At 43.9% G+C, this 16,327-nt stretch overlaps 1 protein-coding gene across 1 annotated transcript in view; it reads left to right on the plus strand.

The window, feature by feature from the left end:
• The window catches only part of LOC110498668 (large neutral amino acids transporter small subunit 3), a 36,812-nt gene that overhangs the window by 11,390 nt on the left and 9,095 nt on the right, over positions 1 to 16,327 (plus strand). The window contains exons 2-11 of the mRNA XM_036954372.1: positions 1,017 to 1,177; positions 1,831 to 2,014; positions 2,221 to 2,276; positions 2,424 to 2,500; positions 14,461 to 14,553; positions 14,763 to 14,896; positions 15,044 to 15,198; positions 15,475 to 15,621; positions 15,959 to 15,994; positions 16,205 to 16,316. Coding sequence (XP_036810267.1) covers positions 1,024 to 1,177; positions 1,831 to 2,014; positions 2,221 to 2,276; positions 2,424 to 2,500; positions 14,461 to 14,553; positions 14,763 to 14,896; positions 15,044 to 15,198; positions 15,475 to 15,621; positions 15,959 to 15,994; positions 16,205 to 16,316 — 1,148 coding nt within the window. The 5' untranslated portion in view covers positions 1,017 to 1,023. The remainder of the gene's footprint in view (positions 1 to 1,016; positions 1,178 to 1,830; positions 2,015 to 2,220; positions 2,277 to 2,423; positions 2,501 to 14,460; positions 14,554 to 14,762; positions 14,897 to 15,043; positions 15,199 to 15,474; positions 15,622 to 15,958; positions 15,995 to 16,204; positions 16,317 to 16,327) is intronic.

Below are 16,327 nucleotides of genomic sequence, written 5' to 3' on the forward strand. Positions count from 1 at the left end.
GGTACTCGGGTCCTCCCCCAGATCCTAAGTGGCCAGTTCATCTTTGATGGAGTTAGACAAACTCTGGTGGAACGCGGTGACCAAGGCCTCCGGGGTCACTACTCTACTCACCACTCTTTTCTCATCTTTGTCTCTCCTTTATTCTCCTCTTCACCAATCCCTTATTCCTCTCCCCCAGGGCAGTTAGTTCTTTCCACTAAACTAAAACCCCCTACTACATTGCACAGTTCGGGCTTGATCTGATTTATCTTTAGGGGAACTGGCAACTGTGCGCACTAAGCTCCCAAAAAATAAAATAACTAAATGGAATTCAAATAATTGAAACCAACAATAATGATAAATAACCAACATTTTGGTTATTCGCTCAGCACTACATTACAGACAGATCTGTGTGTTTTTTTGCTAACATAGAATAGTCTACATTCAGAGTATTTCCACAATTCATTATGCAACTCATGAAATAATCCAATTTCCCTTGGATCCGTTACATCCGTCTGTCAAAGTCTTCATTCCACCAGTCTGTCATGTTAAGGGAGGGGGGAGTAGATATTCTATATGTTTTATAGAAAGTCAACACATTCAGGGATTACAGCGGAATTGGCAGAGAAACCAGTCAGCACCGCTTCCTTCCAGAAACCAGAATGATGTGGTCACCGTGATGGTGGTGATGACGAGTCAGTCGTGTGGTTAACCTCACTTTCAGTGGTAGGATCCCACAGAGGGTTTATATTGCCGTCCTCGTCCGTTTGGTTGCTCTCTGAGCTCAGATGAAAGTGAGGAGGAAAGCAGCTGCATACTTAAAAAAGAAAAACATCCTTTCTTGCTTTGATATGTATTTTTAGTTTTTGTCGACCTTTGACGTTGTTGATGCAACTTTGAAGTTCCGTACGGAGAGTGTGTGCAGTACTTCAGTCTTTAAGAAAGGATTGTTAAACGTTAAACTCTCTCTCCCCTGTCTTCCCCTTCCTCTTGTCTTTCTCTTTCTACCACCTCGCTCTCTCTCTCTCTCCCCCCAGAGCAGCGATGGCTCCTTCTCTGGCCCAGGCCTACCGTAGGCGGTGGTGGATGGCGGTGACTGCGGTCATAGAGAACCTGCTGTTCTCTGCTGTGCTGCTGGGCTGGGGATCGCTACTCATCATGCTCAAGAACGAGGGCTTCTACTCACACCTCTGCATAGGTACGTCCCCGTCCATGGGTAACACTCACACAGGGATGCCGTATACTTCAGGGTTGGGGTCATTTCCATAGTAAGGGATGCCGTATACTTCAGGGTTGGGGTCATTTCCATACTAAGGGATGCCGTATACTTCAGGGTTCAATTCCATTTAAATTCCAGTCAATTCAGAAAATAGACCAAATGCCAATTCAAAATGTTTCTCATTGAAAAGCACAGAAGAGAACTTCAGAGTACTTTCCAAACTGTCTGGAATTGAAATGGAATTGACCCCAGGTATACATAAACCTATGCATAGATACTGTGGGGTGAATCCTAACGACCACTGATATCAATGCATGACTAAGTGAAAATTCAACTCCAGTGGAACTTGGGATTCGCCCCTGTATACGTCCATAGAGATATATATGTCTATAGCACATGTGGTTTCCTGTGTCTTGTATAGTTCTCAACTCCCCTCTCTCTCGTCCCCTTCCTTACCCTTCTCCTGCTCCCCCCTCTCTCTCTCCACCTCCCTACCTTTCTCCCCTCGCTCTTTCTCTCTCTCTCTCTCCACCTCCCTACCTTTCTCCCCTCGCTCTTTCTCTCTCTCTCTCCACCTTCTTACCCTTCTCCTTCTCCCCTCTCTTTCTTCACCTCTCTCCACCCCCCCCCAGACAACGAGACAGTGTTCAGTAACATCAGTTCGTGGGACAGTGGTATCTGGCATAGCTGCGTGGACCAGGAAGAGATGTTGAATCTGGGCTTTACCATTGGCTCCTTCCTGCTGAGTGCAGCCACTCTGCCGCTAGGTATCCTGATGGACAAGTACGGGCCCCGCCCGCTCCGCCTCCTTGGCAGGTAAAAGACGGGACACATCATCATCGTCATTGCCATCATCATTATAGTAATAGTAAATCATCAGCGATTAACACTGTGATTGTCATTGTCACCATTGTAACTTTTTTAACAATCGTCATGACCAGAGTCATTATCTTCACATCCATCGTCATCATCATTATCTTCCATCAGTCAGCGTCATCATCAACTCTCTCTCTCTCTTGCAGTGCGTGTTTTGCTTTCTCTTGTGCCATGATAGCTGGAGCTGCCTATAACCCAGAAGGTAAGGATCCTAAGCCGCTGTAAGTCACTGTAAATGAACACGAAATGTACAGAAACATCACATTGAACACATCTGCTTATTACATTACACTGCACACATAGATCTCACTTAACGGTCTCCTCCTTCCTCCTCCCTTTCCTCCTCCAGTACTCTCGGCCCTCATTTTCATCGCAGTCTCCTTCAACGGCTTCGGAGGAATTTGCCTCACCTTCACCTCCCTCACGGTAAGACACACACACACACACACACACACCATCCTTCTCCTCTACATGGACACAACAAGGACATATCCAAAGTTCCCAGAACACACCAGCGGCTGGTGGGAGGAGCTATAGGAGGACGTGCTCATTGTAATGGCTGAAATGGAATTAATGGAACGGTATGAAACATATGGAAACCACATTTGTCTCCATTACATTCATTCCATTCCAGCCATTATAATGAGCCCCTCCTCCTATAGCTCCTCCCACCACTCATGACCAAAACCTCCCGTCACCTGAAAGGTTTCTTATCGCGTGCTGTGGCCCATAGAGACCAAAGGACTGCACTCTATGCTACACCCTGCTTTAAGCCATCTCTGAACTGTACACAAAATAACTGCACTATACTGCATTTGCACTCTGTTCATGTTTCTGCATGTAGATACATTCACACTGATACTGTAAATGTGTACATCCACTGTATATCAGCAGAATACCCACTGCATATCAACAACATACCCACTGTATAACAACAACATATATAACAACAATATACCCACTGTATAACAACAATATACCCACTGTATAACAACAATATACCCACTGTATAACAACAATATACACAGTGTATGTCTACAATATACCCAGTGTATATCAACAATATACCCACTGTATATCAACAATATACCCTCTATATCAACCGTATACCCACTGTATATCAACATTATACCCACTGTATGCCAACCGTATACCCACTGTATGTCAACAATATACCCACTGTATATCAACAATATACCCACTGTAAATCAACATTATACCCACTGTATATCAACAATATACCCACTGTATATCAACAATATACCCACTATATATCAACCGTATACCCACTGTATATTTGTATATCTGCTCATTCTCCTATAGCTCTATGCTCACTCTGCCTAGTTGTATATAATGCATGTAAACCTTCTTTAAACTCTGCTGCCTGTATTCTGTCTCTAAATGTTGTCTAACACTAGCAACACCATGTCACCAAGTACAGTCCTGAGTATGTCTAAATGTACTTGGTGAATAAAGGTGATGTGATTCTGACCAGCCTCCTCTGAAATACATATGTTAGTTATTATAACCATAGGAAAATATTCTACAGATATAACTAACTATACACTGAGTGTACAAAACATTAAGAACACCTGCTCTTTCCATGACATAGACTGACCATGGGAATCCAGGTGAAAGCTATGATCCCTTATTGATGTCACTAGTTAAATCCACTTCAAACAGTGTAGATGAAGGAGAGACAGGTTAAAGAAGGATTTGTAGGCCTTGAGACAATTGTGACATGGATTGTGTATGTGTGCCATTCGGAGGGTGAATGACAAAAACGGGGTATGGTAGTAGGTGCCAGGCGCACCGGTTAGTGACAAGAACTGCTAAGCTGCTGTGTTTTTCACACCGAACACAGTTTACATTGAGTATCAAGAATGGTCCACCCAAATGACATCCAGCCAACTTTACATAACTGTGGGAAGCATTGGAGTCAACATTGGGCCAGCATCCCCAACATGGGGCCAGCATCCCCGTGAAACATGTTCAACACCTTGTAGAGTCCATGCCCAGACGAATTGAGGCTGTTCAGAGGGCAAAGGGGGGGGGGGGGGGGGGGGGGGGTGCAACTCAATACTAGGAAGGTGTTCCTAATGTATGGTATACTCAGTGTATAAAGTGCATTCGGAAAGTATTGACCCCTTGATTCTTTCCACATTTTGTCACGTTACAGCCTTTTTCTAAAATGGAATAAATAGTTTGTTTCCATCATCAATCTACACACAATACCCCATAATGACAAAGTAAAAACTGGTTTAAAAAAAACTATTTTACATTTACATAAGTATTCAGACACTTTACTCAGTACTTTGTTGAAGCACATTTGGCGGCGATTACAGCCTCGAGTCCTCTTGGGTATTACACTACAATCTTGGCACACCTTGTATTTGGGGAGTTTCTCCCATTTTTCTCTGCAGATCTTCTCAAGCTCTGCCAGGTTGGATGGGGAGCATCGCTGCACAGCTATTTTCAGGTCTCTGCAGAGATGTTCGATAGGGTTCAAGTCCGGGCTCAGGCTGGGCCACTCAAGGACCTTCAGTGACTTGTCCCTAAGCCACTCATGCGTTTTCTTGGCTGTTTGCTTAGGGTCGTTGTCCTGTTGAAAGGTGAACCTTCGCCCCAGTCTGAGGTCCTGAGCGCTCTGTAGCAGGTTTTCATCAAGGATCTCTCTGTACTTTGCGCCGTTCATCTTCCCTCGATCCTGACTAGTCTCCCAGTCCCTGCCACTGAAATACATCCCCACAGCATGATGCTGCCACTACCATGCTTCACCGTAGGGATGGTGCCAAGTTTCCTCCAGACATGACGCTTGGCATTCAGGCCAAATAGTTCAATCTTGGTTTCATACAGTCTGAGAGTCCTTTAGGTGCCTTTTAGCAAACTCCAAGCGACTATCATGTGCATTTTTCTGAAGAGTGGCTTCTGTCTGGCCACTCTACCATAAAGGCCTGATTGGTGGGGTGCTGCAGAGATGGTTGTCCTTCTGGAATGTTCTCCTATCTCAACAGAGGAACTCTGGAGCTCTGTCAGAGTGACCATTGGGTTCTTGGCCCTTCTCCCCCGATTGCTCAGTTTGGCTGTGCTGCCAGCTCTAGGAAGAGTATTGGTGGTTCCAAACCTTTTCCACTTAAGAATGATGGAGGCGACTGTGCTCTTGAGACCTTCAATGCTGCAGAAAGGTTTTGGTACCCTTTCCCAGATCTGTGCCTCGACACAATCCTGTATCGGAGCTCTACAGACAATCCCTACGACCTCATGGCTTGGTCTTTGCTCTGTCATCCACTACCAACTGTGGGACATGATTTAGAGAGTTGTGTGCCTTTCCAAATAATTTCCAATCAATTGATTGGTCCACAGGTGGACAACAATCAAGTTGTAGAAACATCTCAAGGATGATAAATGGACACAGGATGCACCTGAGCTCAATTTCGAGTCTCATAGCAAAAGGTCTGAATACTTATGTAAATAAGGTATTTCTGTTTCTTATTTTTAATATATTTAAAAACCTGTTTTCTCTTCATCATTATGGGGTATTGTGTGCAGATTGATAAGCAAAAAAAGTAATTTAATCCAATTTAGAATAAGGCTGTAACGTGGCAAAATGTGGAAAAAGTCAAGGGGTCTGAATACTTTCTGAATGCACTGTGTGAGGCATACTGTAGCTATTACACGCTATATTACTGTATATTTTTGTCTGTTGGTGTTCAGAGTCTCTACGGCACATGCTGTTCTGCTCCTGGCTCTAAATTCTAGCACACGGCCGTCGGCCAATCAGATCACTGGGCTGTCGACACGCTTGTCACTGCCCCCTTCCCAAAACACACAAGGACACCCATCTCTCTCTCTCTCTCTCTCATTCAATTGACTTTATTGACATGGCAAGTTTATTATTACTTACATTGTCAAAGTATAAATATTGAAAAAATAATTAAAAAAAATATATTTATATATAATATATATATATTTATATGTAAATAGATGGTGGGATCAACAGCAATAATAATAGTAGTAGTGGACATGGGATTACCATTAACAACAACTACAACAACAATATTAACGAGAACAACAATACATTAAAGCAATGGTAGTAGACCAGTGTCAACGTGACTGAGAAGACACATGACGTGGTATGAAAGACAAAACACGAGTAGATTTAGCCTTTGTTTTGGTTTACTTGTTTATCAATTAGAGTGTGGAGGGTGTAAATGTGGTCTATTGTATGATCATTGTTTAGAAATCCAATCTGGCTTCTGCTCAGGACGTTGTGTTCATCAAGGAAATGATGTAGTCTGCTATTTATGATATTGCAGAGAATTTCCCCCAAGTTGCTGTTAACGCAAATTCCTCTGTAATTATTTGGGTCAAATTTGTCTCCATTTTTATAGATTGGTGTGATCAATCCCTGGTTTCAAATATCGGGGAAAATACCTGCAGTGAGGATACTGTTGAAGAGTTTGAGTATAGCCAATTTGAATTTGTGATCTGTATATTTGATCATTTCATTTAAAATACCATCAGCAACACAGGCCTTTTTGGGTTGGAGAGTGCATAGTTTTTCCAATAATTCTTCTTCTGTAATTGGGGTTTCCACAGGATTCTGTTAGTCTTTGACTGCTGGTTCAAGGATTTGTCATTTTTCTTGTATATCTTTTTGTTCTGGGCTCTTTGTTATGTTGCTGTAGAGGTTTGCAAAGTGATTTCTCCACATATCCCCATGTTAGATAGTCAGTTCCTCCTGATGAGGTTTGTTTCATTTATTCCAATTCTCCCAGAAGTGGTTTGATTCCATGGATTCCTCAATTCCATCCAGCTGATTTCTAATGTGCTGTTCCTTTTTTGTTCTTAGGGTGTGTTTGTATTGCTTCAGTGTTTCCACATATTGAAGGCGTATATTTTTGTTGTCTGGTTCTCTGTGTTTTTGAATAGACATATTTCATATATTCATATATTGCAATCATTATCAAACCATTTTTCATTATCTGTTATTTCTGGTTTGCTCTTATGCTTCTTTAGATTAGCCAAGGAGGCTAATTTGTCAAATATAAAGTTTATGTTCCAAACAGCCAAATTTACACCTTCATTGTTGTAGGAGAATGTTAAGGCTAAAAAGTTATCCATGAGAGATTGCATTTTTTGGTTAGTAATTGCTTTTTGGTAGATGTCTGTACTGTTTGCACTCCATCTATAGGCCTGTTTTGTACCATGTGATTTATTGGGTTGTGATGCTTCATGGTTGGGTTCTGATCTTCTCAGATACACTGTGATTTTATTGTGGTCTGAGAGAGGTGTTAGTGGGCTGACTGTGAAGGCTCTGAGAGACTCTGGGTTTAGGTCGGTGAGGAAGTAGTCTACAGTGCTGCTGCCAAGGGATGAGCTGTAGGTGTACCTACCAAAAGAGTCCCCTCTCAGCCTACCATTGACTATGTACAGACCCAGTGTTCGACAGAGCTGTAGGTGTACCTACCAAAAGAGTCCCCTCTCAGCCTACCATTGACTATGTACAGACCCAGTGTTCCACAGAGCTGTAGGTGTACCTACCAAAAGAGTCCCCTCTCAGCCTACCATTGACTATGTACAGACCCAGTGTTCGACAGAGCTGTAGGTGTACCTACCAAAAGAGTCCCCTCTCAGCCTACCATTGACTATGTACAGACCCAGTGTTCCACAGAGCTGTAGGTGTACCTACCTAAAGAGTCCCCTCTCAGCCTACCATTGACTATGTACAGACCCAGTGTTCCACAGAGCTGTAGGTGTACCTACCTAAAGAGTCCCCTCTCAGCCTACCATTGACTATGTACAGACCCAGTGTTCCACAGAGCTGTAGGTGTACCTACCTAAAGAGTCCCCTCTCAGCCTACCATTGACTATGTACAGACCCAGTATTCCACAGAGCTTCACGAGCTGTACTCCGTTTTTGTTTTTCACTTTGTCATAGTTGTTTCTGAGGAGGATATGTGGGGAGGGAAAGGTTGTTGCTTCCTGGTAGGTGTTTATCCCCATGACTGTTAATAGTGTCTTGTTCTTCTGGTGTTCTACCGTTCAGGTCTCCACAGACCAGTACATTGCCTTGGGCCTGAAAGTGACTAATTTCCCCTCTAGAATGGAGAAAGTCTCTTCATTGAAGTAGGGTGACTCTGAGGGGGGAATGTATGTGGCACAGAGGAAGATGTTTTTATCTGTCAAGATAGCCTCCTTGTTGATTTTTAACCATATAAAGAATTCTCCTGTTTTGATCAATTCGATTGAATGAATTAGTTCAGATTTATACAATATTAGCATTCCCCCTGAGTCTCTGCCCTGTCTGATTCCTTTTCATTTAGTGGATGGTATGATTATCTCCCTATAACCTAGTGGACAGCCAGTGGAAACATCACCTCTGCACCATGTTTCCTGTAGTACTACAATATCAACATCATCAATTTCTTTCAGGAAGTCTGGGTTTTTGCTCTTTAGTCCAAAAGCAGAGGACTTCAATCCTTGTAAATTTCAACATGCAACGTTAAAAAGATTTCATAACTTTTTTTCCCCTTCTTTACCTTCAAAATGAGACAAACACTCACAATCCAACAAGAACTATTAAAATAGGGTTTTTCAATTAAAGTAAACTCTTATTATGCAAATGTGATTTGTTTATCATTTAAGATAGAATTTGTGTCATGCCACTTGGGTGGGTGTAGGATGAGGATGGTGGAGTTCTTGTGCTCATCTTACCATGACCCTCGACCTATCACATGTGAGTATAGTAGACTCAGCATTTGTTTAATGTCACTCATTTGGTTGGTGGGGGCTGGGCCAGTTGCTCCTCTCACAGCCTGTGCGTAGCACTGCCTGCTGGGCTGTGGCTCCTCCAAGTGGGTCTGCAGTGGGGGGCAGGGGGGTGGGAGTAACAGTATAACTTTAGTCCGTCCCCTCGCCCATACCCGGGCTCGAACCAGTGACCCTCTGCACACATCAACAACTGCCTCCCACGAAGCATCATTACCCATCGCTCCACAAAAGCCGCGGTCCTTGCAGAGTAAGGGGGAACCACTACTTCAAGATCTCAAAGTGAGTGACGTCACCAATTGAAACGCTATTAGCGCGCACCTATATGACCTTACATTCTCCAGGGCAATCGAGACATATCCCATTCCTCTTTTTTTGTGCTTGTAGAATGTTGTTCTGATTCTGTTTTTAAAGCTCCCTGCTTTTTCTCGAGTTCACCCATATTCCTACCCTCTCTGTGTCTCTCTACCCCTCTCTCTGTCCCTCTACCCCTCTCTCTGTCCCTCTACCCCTCTCTCTGTCCCTCTACCCCTCTCTCTGTCCCTCTACCCCTCTCTCCGTCCCTCTACCTCTCTCCGCCCCTCTACCTCTCTGTCTGTCCCTCTACCTCTCTGTCTGCCCCTCTACCTCTGTCTGCCCCTCTACCTCTCTGTCTGTCCCTCTACCTCTCTGTCTGTCCCTCTACCTCTCTGTCTGTCCCTCTACCTCTCTGTCTGTCCCTCTACCTCTCTGTCTGTCCCTCTACCTCTCTGTCTGTCCCTCTACCTCTCTGTCTGTCCCTCTACCTCTCTGTCTGTCCCTCTACCTCTGTCTGCCCCTCTACCTCTCTGTCTGCCCCTCTACCTCTCTGTCTGCCCCTCTACCTCTCTGTCTGCCCCTCTACCTCTCTGTCTGCCCCTCTACCTCTCTGTCTGCCCCTCTACCTCTCTGTCTGCCCCTCTACCTCGACGTCTGCCCCTCTACCTCGACGTCTGCCCCTCTACCTCGACGTCTGCCCCTCTACCTCGACGTCTGCCCCTCTACCTCGACGTCTGCCCCTCTACCTCGACGTCTGTCCCTCTACCTCGACGTCTGTCCCTCTACCTCGACGTCTGTCCCTCTACCTCGACGTCTGTCCTTCTACCTCGACGTCTGTCCCTCTAACTCTCTCCATCCCTCTACCTCTGTCTGTCCCTCTACCTCTGTCTGTCCCTCTCTCTCCGTCCCTCTACCTCTCTCCGTCCCTCTACCTCTCTCCGTCCCTCTACCTCTCTGTCTGTCCCTCTACCTCTCTCCATCCCTCTACCTCGACGTCTGTCCCTCTACCTCGACGTCTGTCCCTCAACCTCGACGTCTGTCCCTCTACCTCTCTCTCTCACACATTCTCTGCCTCTTTCACACACGTACATGTACACATACCCACCAGAGGAGGCTGGTGGGAGGAGCTATAGGAGGACGGGCTCATTGTAATGGCTGGAATGGAATTAATGGAACGGAGTCAAACGTTGCTTTCCGTATGTTGGGTGTGTTTGAGACCGTTCCATTAATTTAATTCCCGCCATTACAATTTGCGCATCCTCCTATAGCTCCTCCCACCAGCCTCCTCTGATACCCACACATGAAGGGCTCTACGCTGACCTTTTTTTTAATTTATTTTTTTACAAAGAGCATGTGTGCGCCTAAGATGAAAAATGTAAGCGCTCACAAAGTAATTTGGGAGCACAATGAAAAATAAAGGAGGTAATGAAGCCAGAATCCCCCCCAAAATGTTGGCGCACTGGTGCTCCTAAATTAAAACTCCAGGTCACAGCAAAAATATTTAGGCGCGTATGCAAGTAAACGGTTGCACTGCACGACATGGCAAACGAGTCACATGTTTCTCTCCTAGTCATTGACTCTTTCGTTCCATCCACCCAAATAATGTCAACCTTTGGTTCTGTCTGCCTGTCTCTGTCTGTCAGTCCATGGTAGTGTGTGTGTGGGGGCACGTAGCTGAGGCCCCTGAATACCTCCGATGGCTCATTAAGAACGAGCTGGAGCTCAGCTATGACCCGTACACTGATCGACAGGACCTGGAGAGAGAATGGTCATGGTCATGGGGCAACTTTATCCGTACCTCTGCCAAGACCTGACCAGGGAAACCTGCAGGCCCTAGTTATTGGCTAAAACGACACTCGTAGGAAAAAGGTTTCTATGTAGTACCAAAAATGGTTCTATCACTTCATATAGCAACCCTTAAGGTTCTATATAGAACCCTTTTGTAGGTTATGATGTAAGCATCAGAAGCATCAGAAGCCCAAGCATCAGAAGCCCAAGCATCAGAAGAAGATATATTTTATGAAGGAGTGGTAATTCCCACCTTTTCCCTATTTTCAGATTTGTATTGAACAAATAGTGAATGGATGACGGATGGGAACAATACACAGAGTTATTATTTATATAAATGATTTATATAACTTGTTTACATAGATGCTGTCTTTATAGATTCCGGGTGTAATGCACATCTTTAAATAGAGGTTAGCACAATGGTGTTTGATATAACTCTTTAAGCTCAGCTTGGCACAGTGTGGAGTGACATAGTTTGCATCCGAAATGGCACCATATTCCCTACGTAGTGGTCAAAAGTAGTGCACTATATAGTGAATAGGGTGCTACTTCAAATCGTAACACACATCTGTAAAGAGAAGTGCAAACAGTGCTGTTGCTCTGAGCCTGTACGTTTATATCCAATGTACAAAAAATCTAATCACATCAATTTGATTTAAGCCCCCATAGAGAAATTCTGTCACAATTTCTGGTATGTATTTAAGCTCAGTGTGGTGGGTGACACAGTACGTGTTGTCACTATATTTAACTTGAACTAATTTACCGCTCTGCGCAGCGAACATTCATGTCAGCTCGCGAGATCAGGCGATGTTTTCCAAAGGGGGAGAGAGTGGTGACGACACACAGCCTGATGTGATGTACGTTGTCATCTGTGTGTCTTTATATCTGCGTAGGCTGGCACTGGCAGTGTCGTCGGCACGACATAGGGGGAACTACTCACAGCTGTTTGTGTTGGGTATTACTTCGGCAGGTTAAGGAGGACACTGCTTCTACTGTGCCACCTGCACAATTCCACGCACACACACATTCACAGCAACAACAACAAAAAATGCATTTTTGGCACGCAGACGCTCAGTACTTGCACAACGTCCTCCAAAAAGACAAGGGAGAGAATGAGTGAGGAAAATAGGAAGGCAACTACAAGACTTCTTGTATGGCATTTGTTAATTCATAACTCCATATGTCCACATTTTCTACCGTTTCCAAGTTAAAACTGTTAGTTTTGAAAAAGTGCCAGCGACCAAAAAATGTCTAAAATCAACCTTCTACTGTGTAGCAATATTATATGCCAAGTCAGAGGCTGTGAATACAAAGCCAGCCTATTCCCCATGCCTCAGGCTAGCATGCATCTCCTAAAGCAGCAGAGTAACTGACCTAACACATGTTGCAAAGCTGCATATTAGGACCCTCTCCACAAAGATGGAACAGCTCATATCACCACCTGGTGTTACTTTCATAGAATTGCATCTTGAGCACTTCCAGTGCCTTCCGGAAGTATTCACACCCCTTTACTTTTCCCAAATGTTGCTGTGTTACAGCCTGAATTTAAAATGGATTACATTTAGATGTTCTGTCACACACCATACCCCGTAATGTCAAAGTGGAATTTTGTTTGTAGAAATGTTTTTTTTATTTGGTAAAAAAAAAAGTCAAACTGAAATGTCTTGAGTCAATAAGTATCCAACCCATTGTTATGGCGAGCCTAAATAAATTCAGGAGTAAAAATGTGCGTAACAAGTCACCTAATAAGTTAATAATAATGTTCAATAATAGTGGTTAATATGATTTTTTTTGAATGACTACCCCATCTCTCTACCTCGCACATAGCATTATCTGTAAGGTCGCTAAACCAAATAGTGAATTTCAAGCACAGATTCAAGCACAAATACAAGGGAGGTTTTTCAATGCCTCGCAAAGAACGACACCGATTGGTAGAATTGTATTAAAAAAAAATATTTAAAAAAAACAGACACTGAATATCCATTTGAGCATGGTGAAGTTATGAATTACACTTTGGATCGTGTATCAATACACCCAGTCACGACAACGATACAGGTGTCGGAGAGGAAGGAAACTGCTCACGGATTTCACCATGAGGTCAATGGTGACTTTTAAAACGGTTACAGAGTTTAATGGCAGTGATAGGAGAAAACAGGATGGATCAACAACGTTGTAGTTACTCCACAATACTAACCTAAATTAGAGTGAAAAGAAGGAAGCCTGTAAAGAATACAAATAATTCCTAAACATGCATCTTGTTTGCAACAAGGAAATTACATTTTTGTCCTGAATACAAAGTGTGATGTTTGGGGCAAATCGAACACAACACATCACATTGTATATTTATCATATATTTTCAAGTGTGGTGGTGGCTACATCATGTTGTGGGTATGCTTGTCACCGTCAAGGACTAGGGAGTTTGTTTTTCGGGAAAAAAATTAACGGAATACAGCTAGCTATAAGCGCAGGCAAAATCCTAAAGGAAAACCTGGTTCAGTCTGCTTTCCAACAGACACTGGGAGATGAATTCACCTTTCAGCAGGACAATAACCCAAAACACAAGGCCAAATATATACTGGAGTTGCTTACCAAGACGACGTTGAATGTTCCTGAGTGGCCTAAGTACAGTTTTGACTTAAATCGGCATGAAAATCTATGGAAAGACATGAAAATGATCAAAGACTCCAGCCACCCAAGTCATAGATTGTTCTCTCTGCTAACGCACGGCAAGCGGTACCAGAGCGCCAAGTCTAGGTCCAAAAGGCTTCTTAACAGCTTCTACCCCCAAGCCATAAGACTCCTGACCAGCTAATCAAAGGGCTACCCAGACCCCTCTTTTACGCTGCTGCTACTCTGTTTATTATCTATGCATAGTCACTTTAACTCTACCTACATGTATATATTACCTCGACTAACCAGTGCACCCGCACATTGTTTCATTATTTGTTACTTTTATTTTCTATTTTTTACTTAAACATTTCTTAACTTCTTAAAGCTTTGTTGGTTAAGGTCTTGTATGTAAGCATTTCACTGTAAGGTGATTGTCATTATTGACAATTATCACATGCACCTGTTGTATTCGGCGCATGTGATAAACACAATTTGATTTGACTTGAAATGGCTTTCTGGCAATGATCAACAATCAAATTGACAGAGCTTACAAATATTACATATTTTTTTTGTAAGAATAATGGGCAAATATTGTACAATCCAGGTGTGCAAAGCTCTTAGAGCCTTACCCAGAAAGACTCAGAGCTCTAATCGCTGCCAAAGGGGCTTCTACAAAGTATTGACTCAGGGGTGTGAATAGATATGTACATTTGATATTTCTGCGTTTAATTTTCCATCAAATTGCAAAAAAATATATAATAATAAAAAAAAATAATCGCTGGATTCAGTTAATACAGCCACTGTGATCTTAAAGACCTGTGATCTTTGTCCGACTTCCTCTTCCTCCCTCTTTTCTATCTCCCACTCTCGCCGTTTCCCGTCTCACTACCTCTCTGCCCCCCCTTCTCTCTGTCTCCTAGTTGCCCAACATGTTTGGGAACGTGCGCTCCACTATCCTGTCTCTAATGATCGGCTCCTACGCCTCTTCAGCCGTCACCTTCCCTGGAGTCAAGGTAGGAGAGTTATCCCCAGTTCCCTCTGGGAGTTTAGGTCAGTGTTTGTTACCTTAAGCACCTTGTGACAAATGTTGATTGGTTTGTTGATTGATTGAGGATTCACAGAAAGGCATCACTTGATGGCTTTACTTGATATCGTGATATATTATAGTTTAATTTTCTAACCTCTACATCTCTCCCTCCCTCCCTCTGTTTCTTCCCTCCAGCTGATCTATGATCTAGGTGTGTCCTTCAGGGTGATCATGTGGGTGTGGTCGGGGCTAGCCGGTCTCGTCTTCCTCAACTGCTTCCTCAATTGGCCGGGGGAGTCTTTCCCCGCACCGGAGGACATCAGCTACACGTCAGTATTCATGACAACGTTACTATCATAAACACAACATTACATGACGTAACTCTAACGTTATAGACTGTCACAGTAACCCAAAAATCGTTGAGGGAGTTCTGAATCTGAACTTTATTCTCGCTCTCCTCCTCCTCGCTCCCACAGTAAGGAGGTGAAGCTGAGTGGCATGGTGATGGATGACAAGGTGACGGGGGACAGATTCTACAGTCATGTGACCACGGTGGAAGAGAAGATGGCTGCGAAGCAGCAGGAACCAGATCCCTCGTCAGAGCAGCTCCCAACTGGAGAACAGACACAGGGTGAGGAATAGCATGGGATCAACAACAAAAACGGTTAGAACCTGTCCGAACTAGACATAACTGCTTAGAACCGGATAGTTAAATGGAACCGGTCAGAGCCGGTCTTCCAGGGCTTCACTCACCAACCAGAATAAATGGACGGTATTGAGTTCAACCCTACTTTGATCTGTTCAACTTCATAAAAATGTGTTGACAAGTTGAGAAAGTAACTTAGCCTAGTGTCATGATCTCATGTTTAATTCTTACCCCCGCCCCTCCCCTTCTTTCCCCCGACAGGTGGCCCTCCTTTCCGTAGTTCAGTCTGCTCGCCCATCTTCCTGTGGAGTCTCATCACCATGGCGATGACCCAGCTACGCATCATCTTCTTTATGGGCGCCATGAACAAGATGCTGGAGTTCCTGGTTACCCACGGCGACCCACACCGTAAGGACCAATCGCTTCTGAAGGCTTTTAAGTCGTGGGCACTGTCCCGTTTGCCTTGTGAAAGCAGACTGATTTCGTAGTAGCTCACATTCTGTTTCCCTTCAAGTGATGTGAAACCAAACATGAGCGCAGCGGTTAGTCTGCCATATCTTTATTCTGTCACATATCTTTATCTTTATTTTTTGTCAAGTATATTGATATTGAGATGACAAAATAAAACTTGACTTGAATATCTGTGGCACCGGATGGTCACAGTTGTCGGAGAATGGCATCTGGGATTTGTTATGATGTCAGTGGGTGTGAATTTGTGACTTCCTGTGTGTTTTTTTGTTTCCAGCTTCTAAGGAGCTATTGATGGAGGCAGAGCAACAAGGTGAGAGAATGAAACAGAGAGAGATCCTGGTTTGGTATTGGAAGCTTGTGTGTGTGCGTTGAGAGGTGTGTTTGTGCGTGCGTGCGTTCGGGCGTGTGAGAGAAAGAGAGTGTGTGTGTGTGTGTGTGTGTGTGGTAATGCATAGTGACTGTGTATGTGCACATGTATGTACGTGTGTGTGTTTTCTGACCGTGTGTCTCCTCTCCTTAGTGGGTTTCTACTCGTCAGTGTTTGGCTCTCTGCAGCTGCTCTGCCTGCTCACCTGTCCTCTGATTGGCTACATCATGGACTGGAGGATGAAGGAGTGCGACGTAGACCAGAGGTGTGCGTGTG

The sequence above is a fragment of the Oncorhynchus mykiss genome, chromosome 19 (assembly GCF_013265735.2).
Source record: "Oncorhynchus mykiss isolate Arlee chromosome 19, USDA_OmykA_1.1, whole genome shotgun sequence".
Taxonomy (NCBI): Eukaryota; Metazoa; Chordata; class Actinopteri; order Salmoniformes; family Salmonidae; genus Oncorhynchus; species Oncorhynchus mykiss.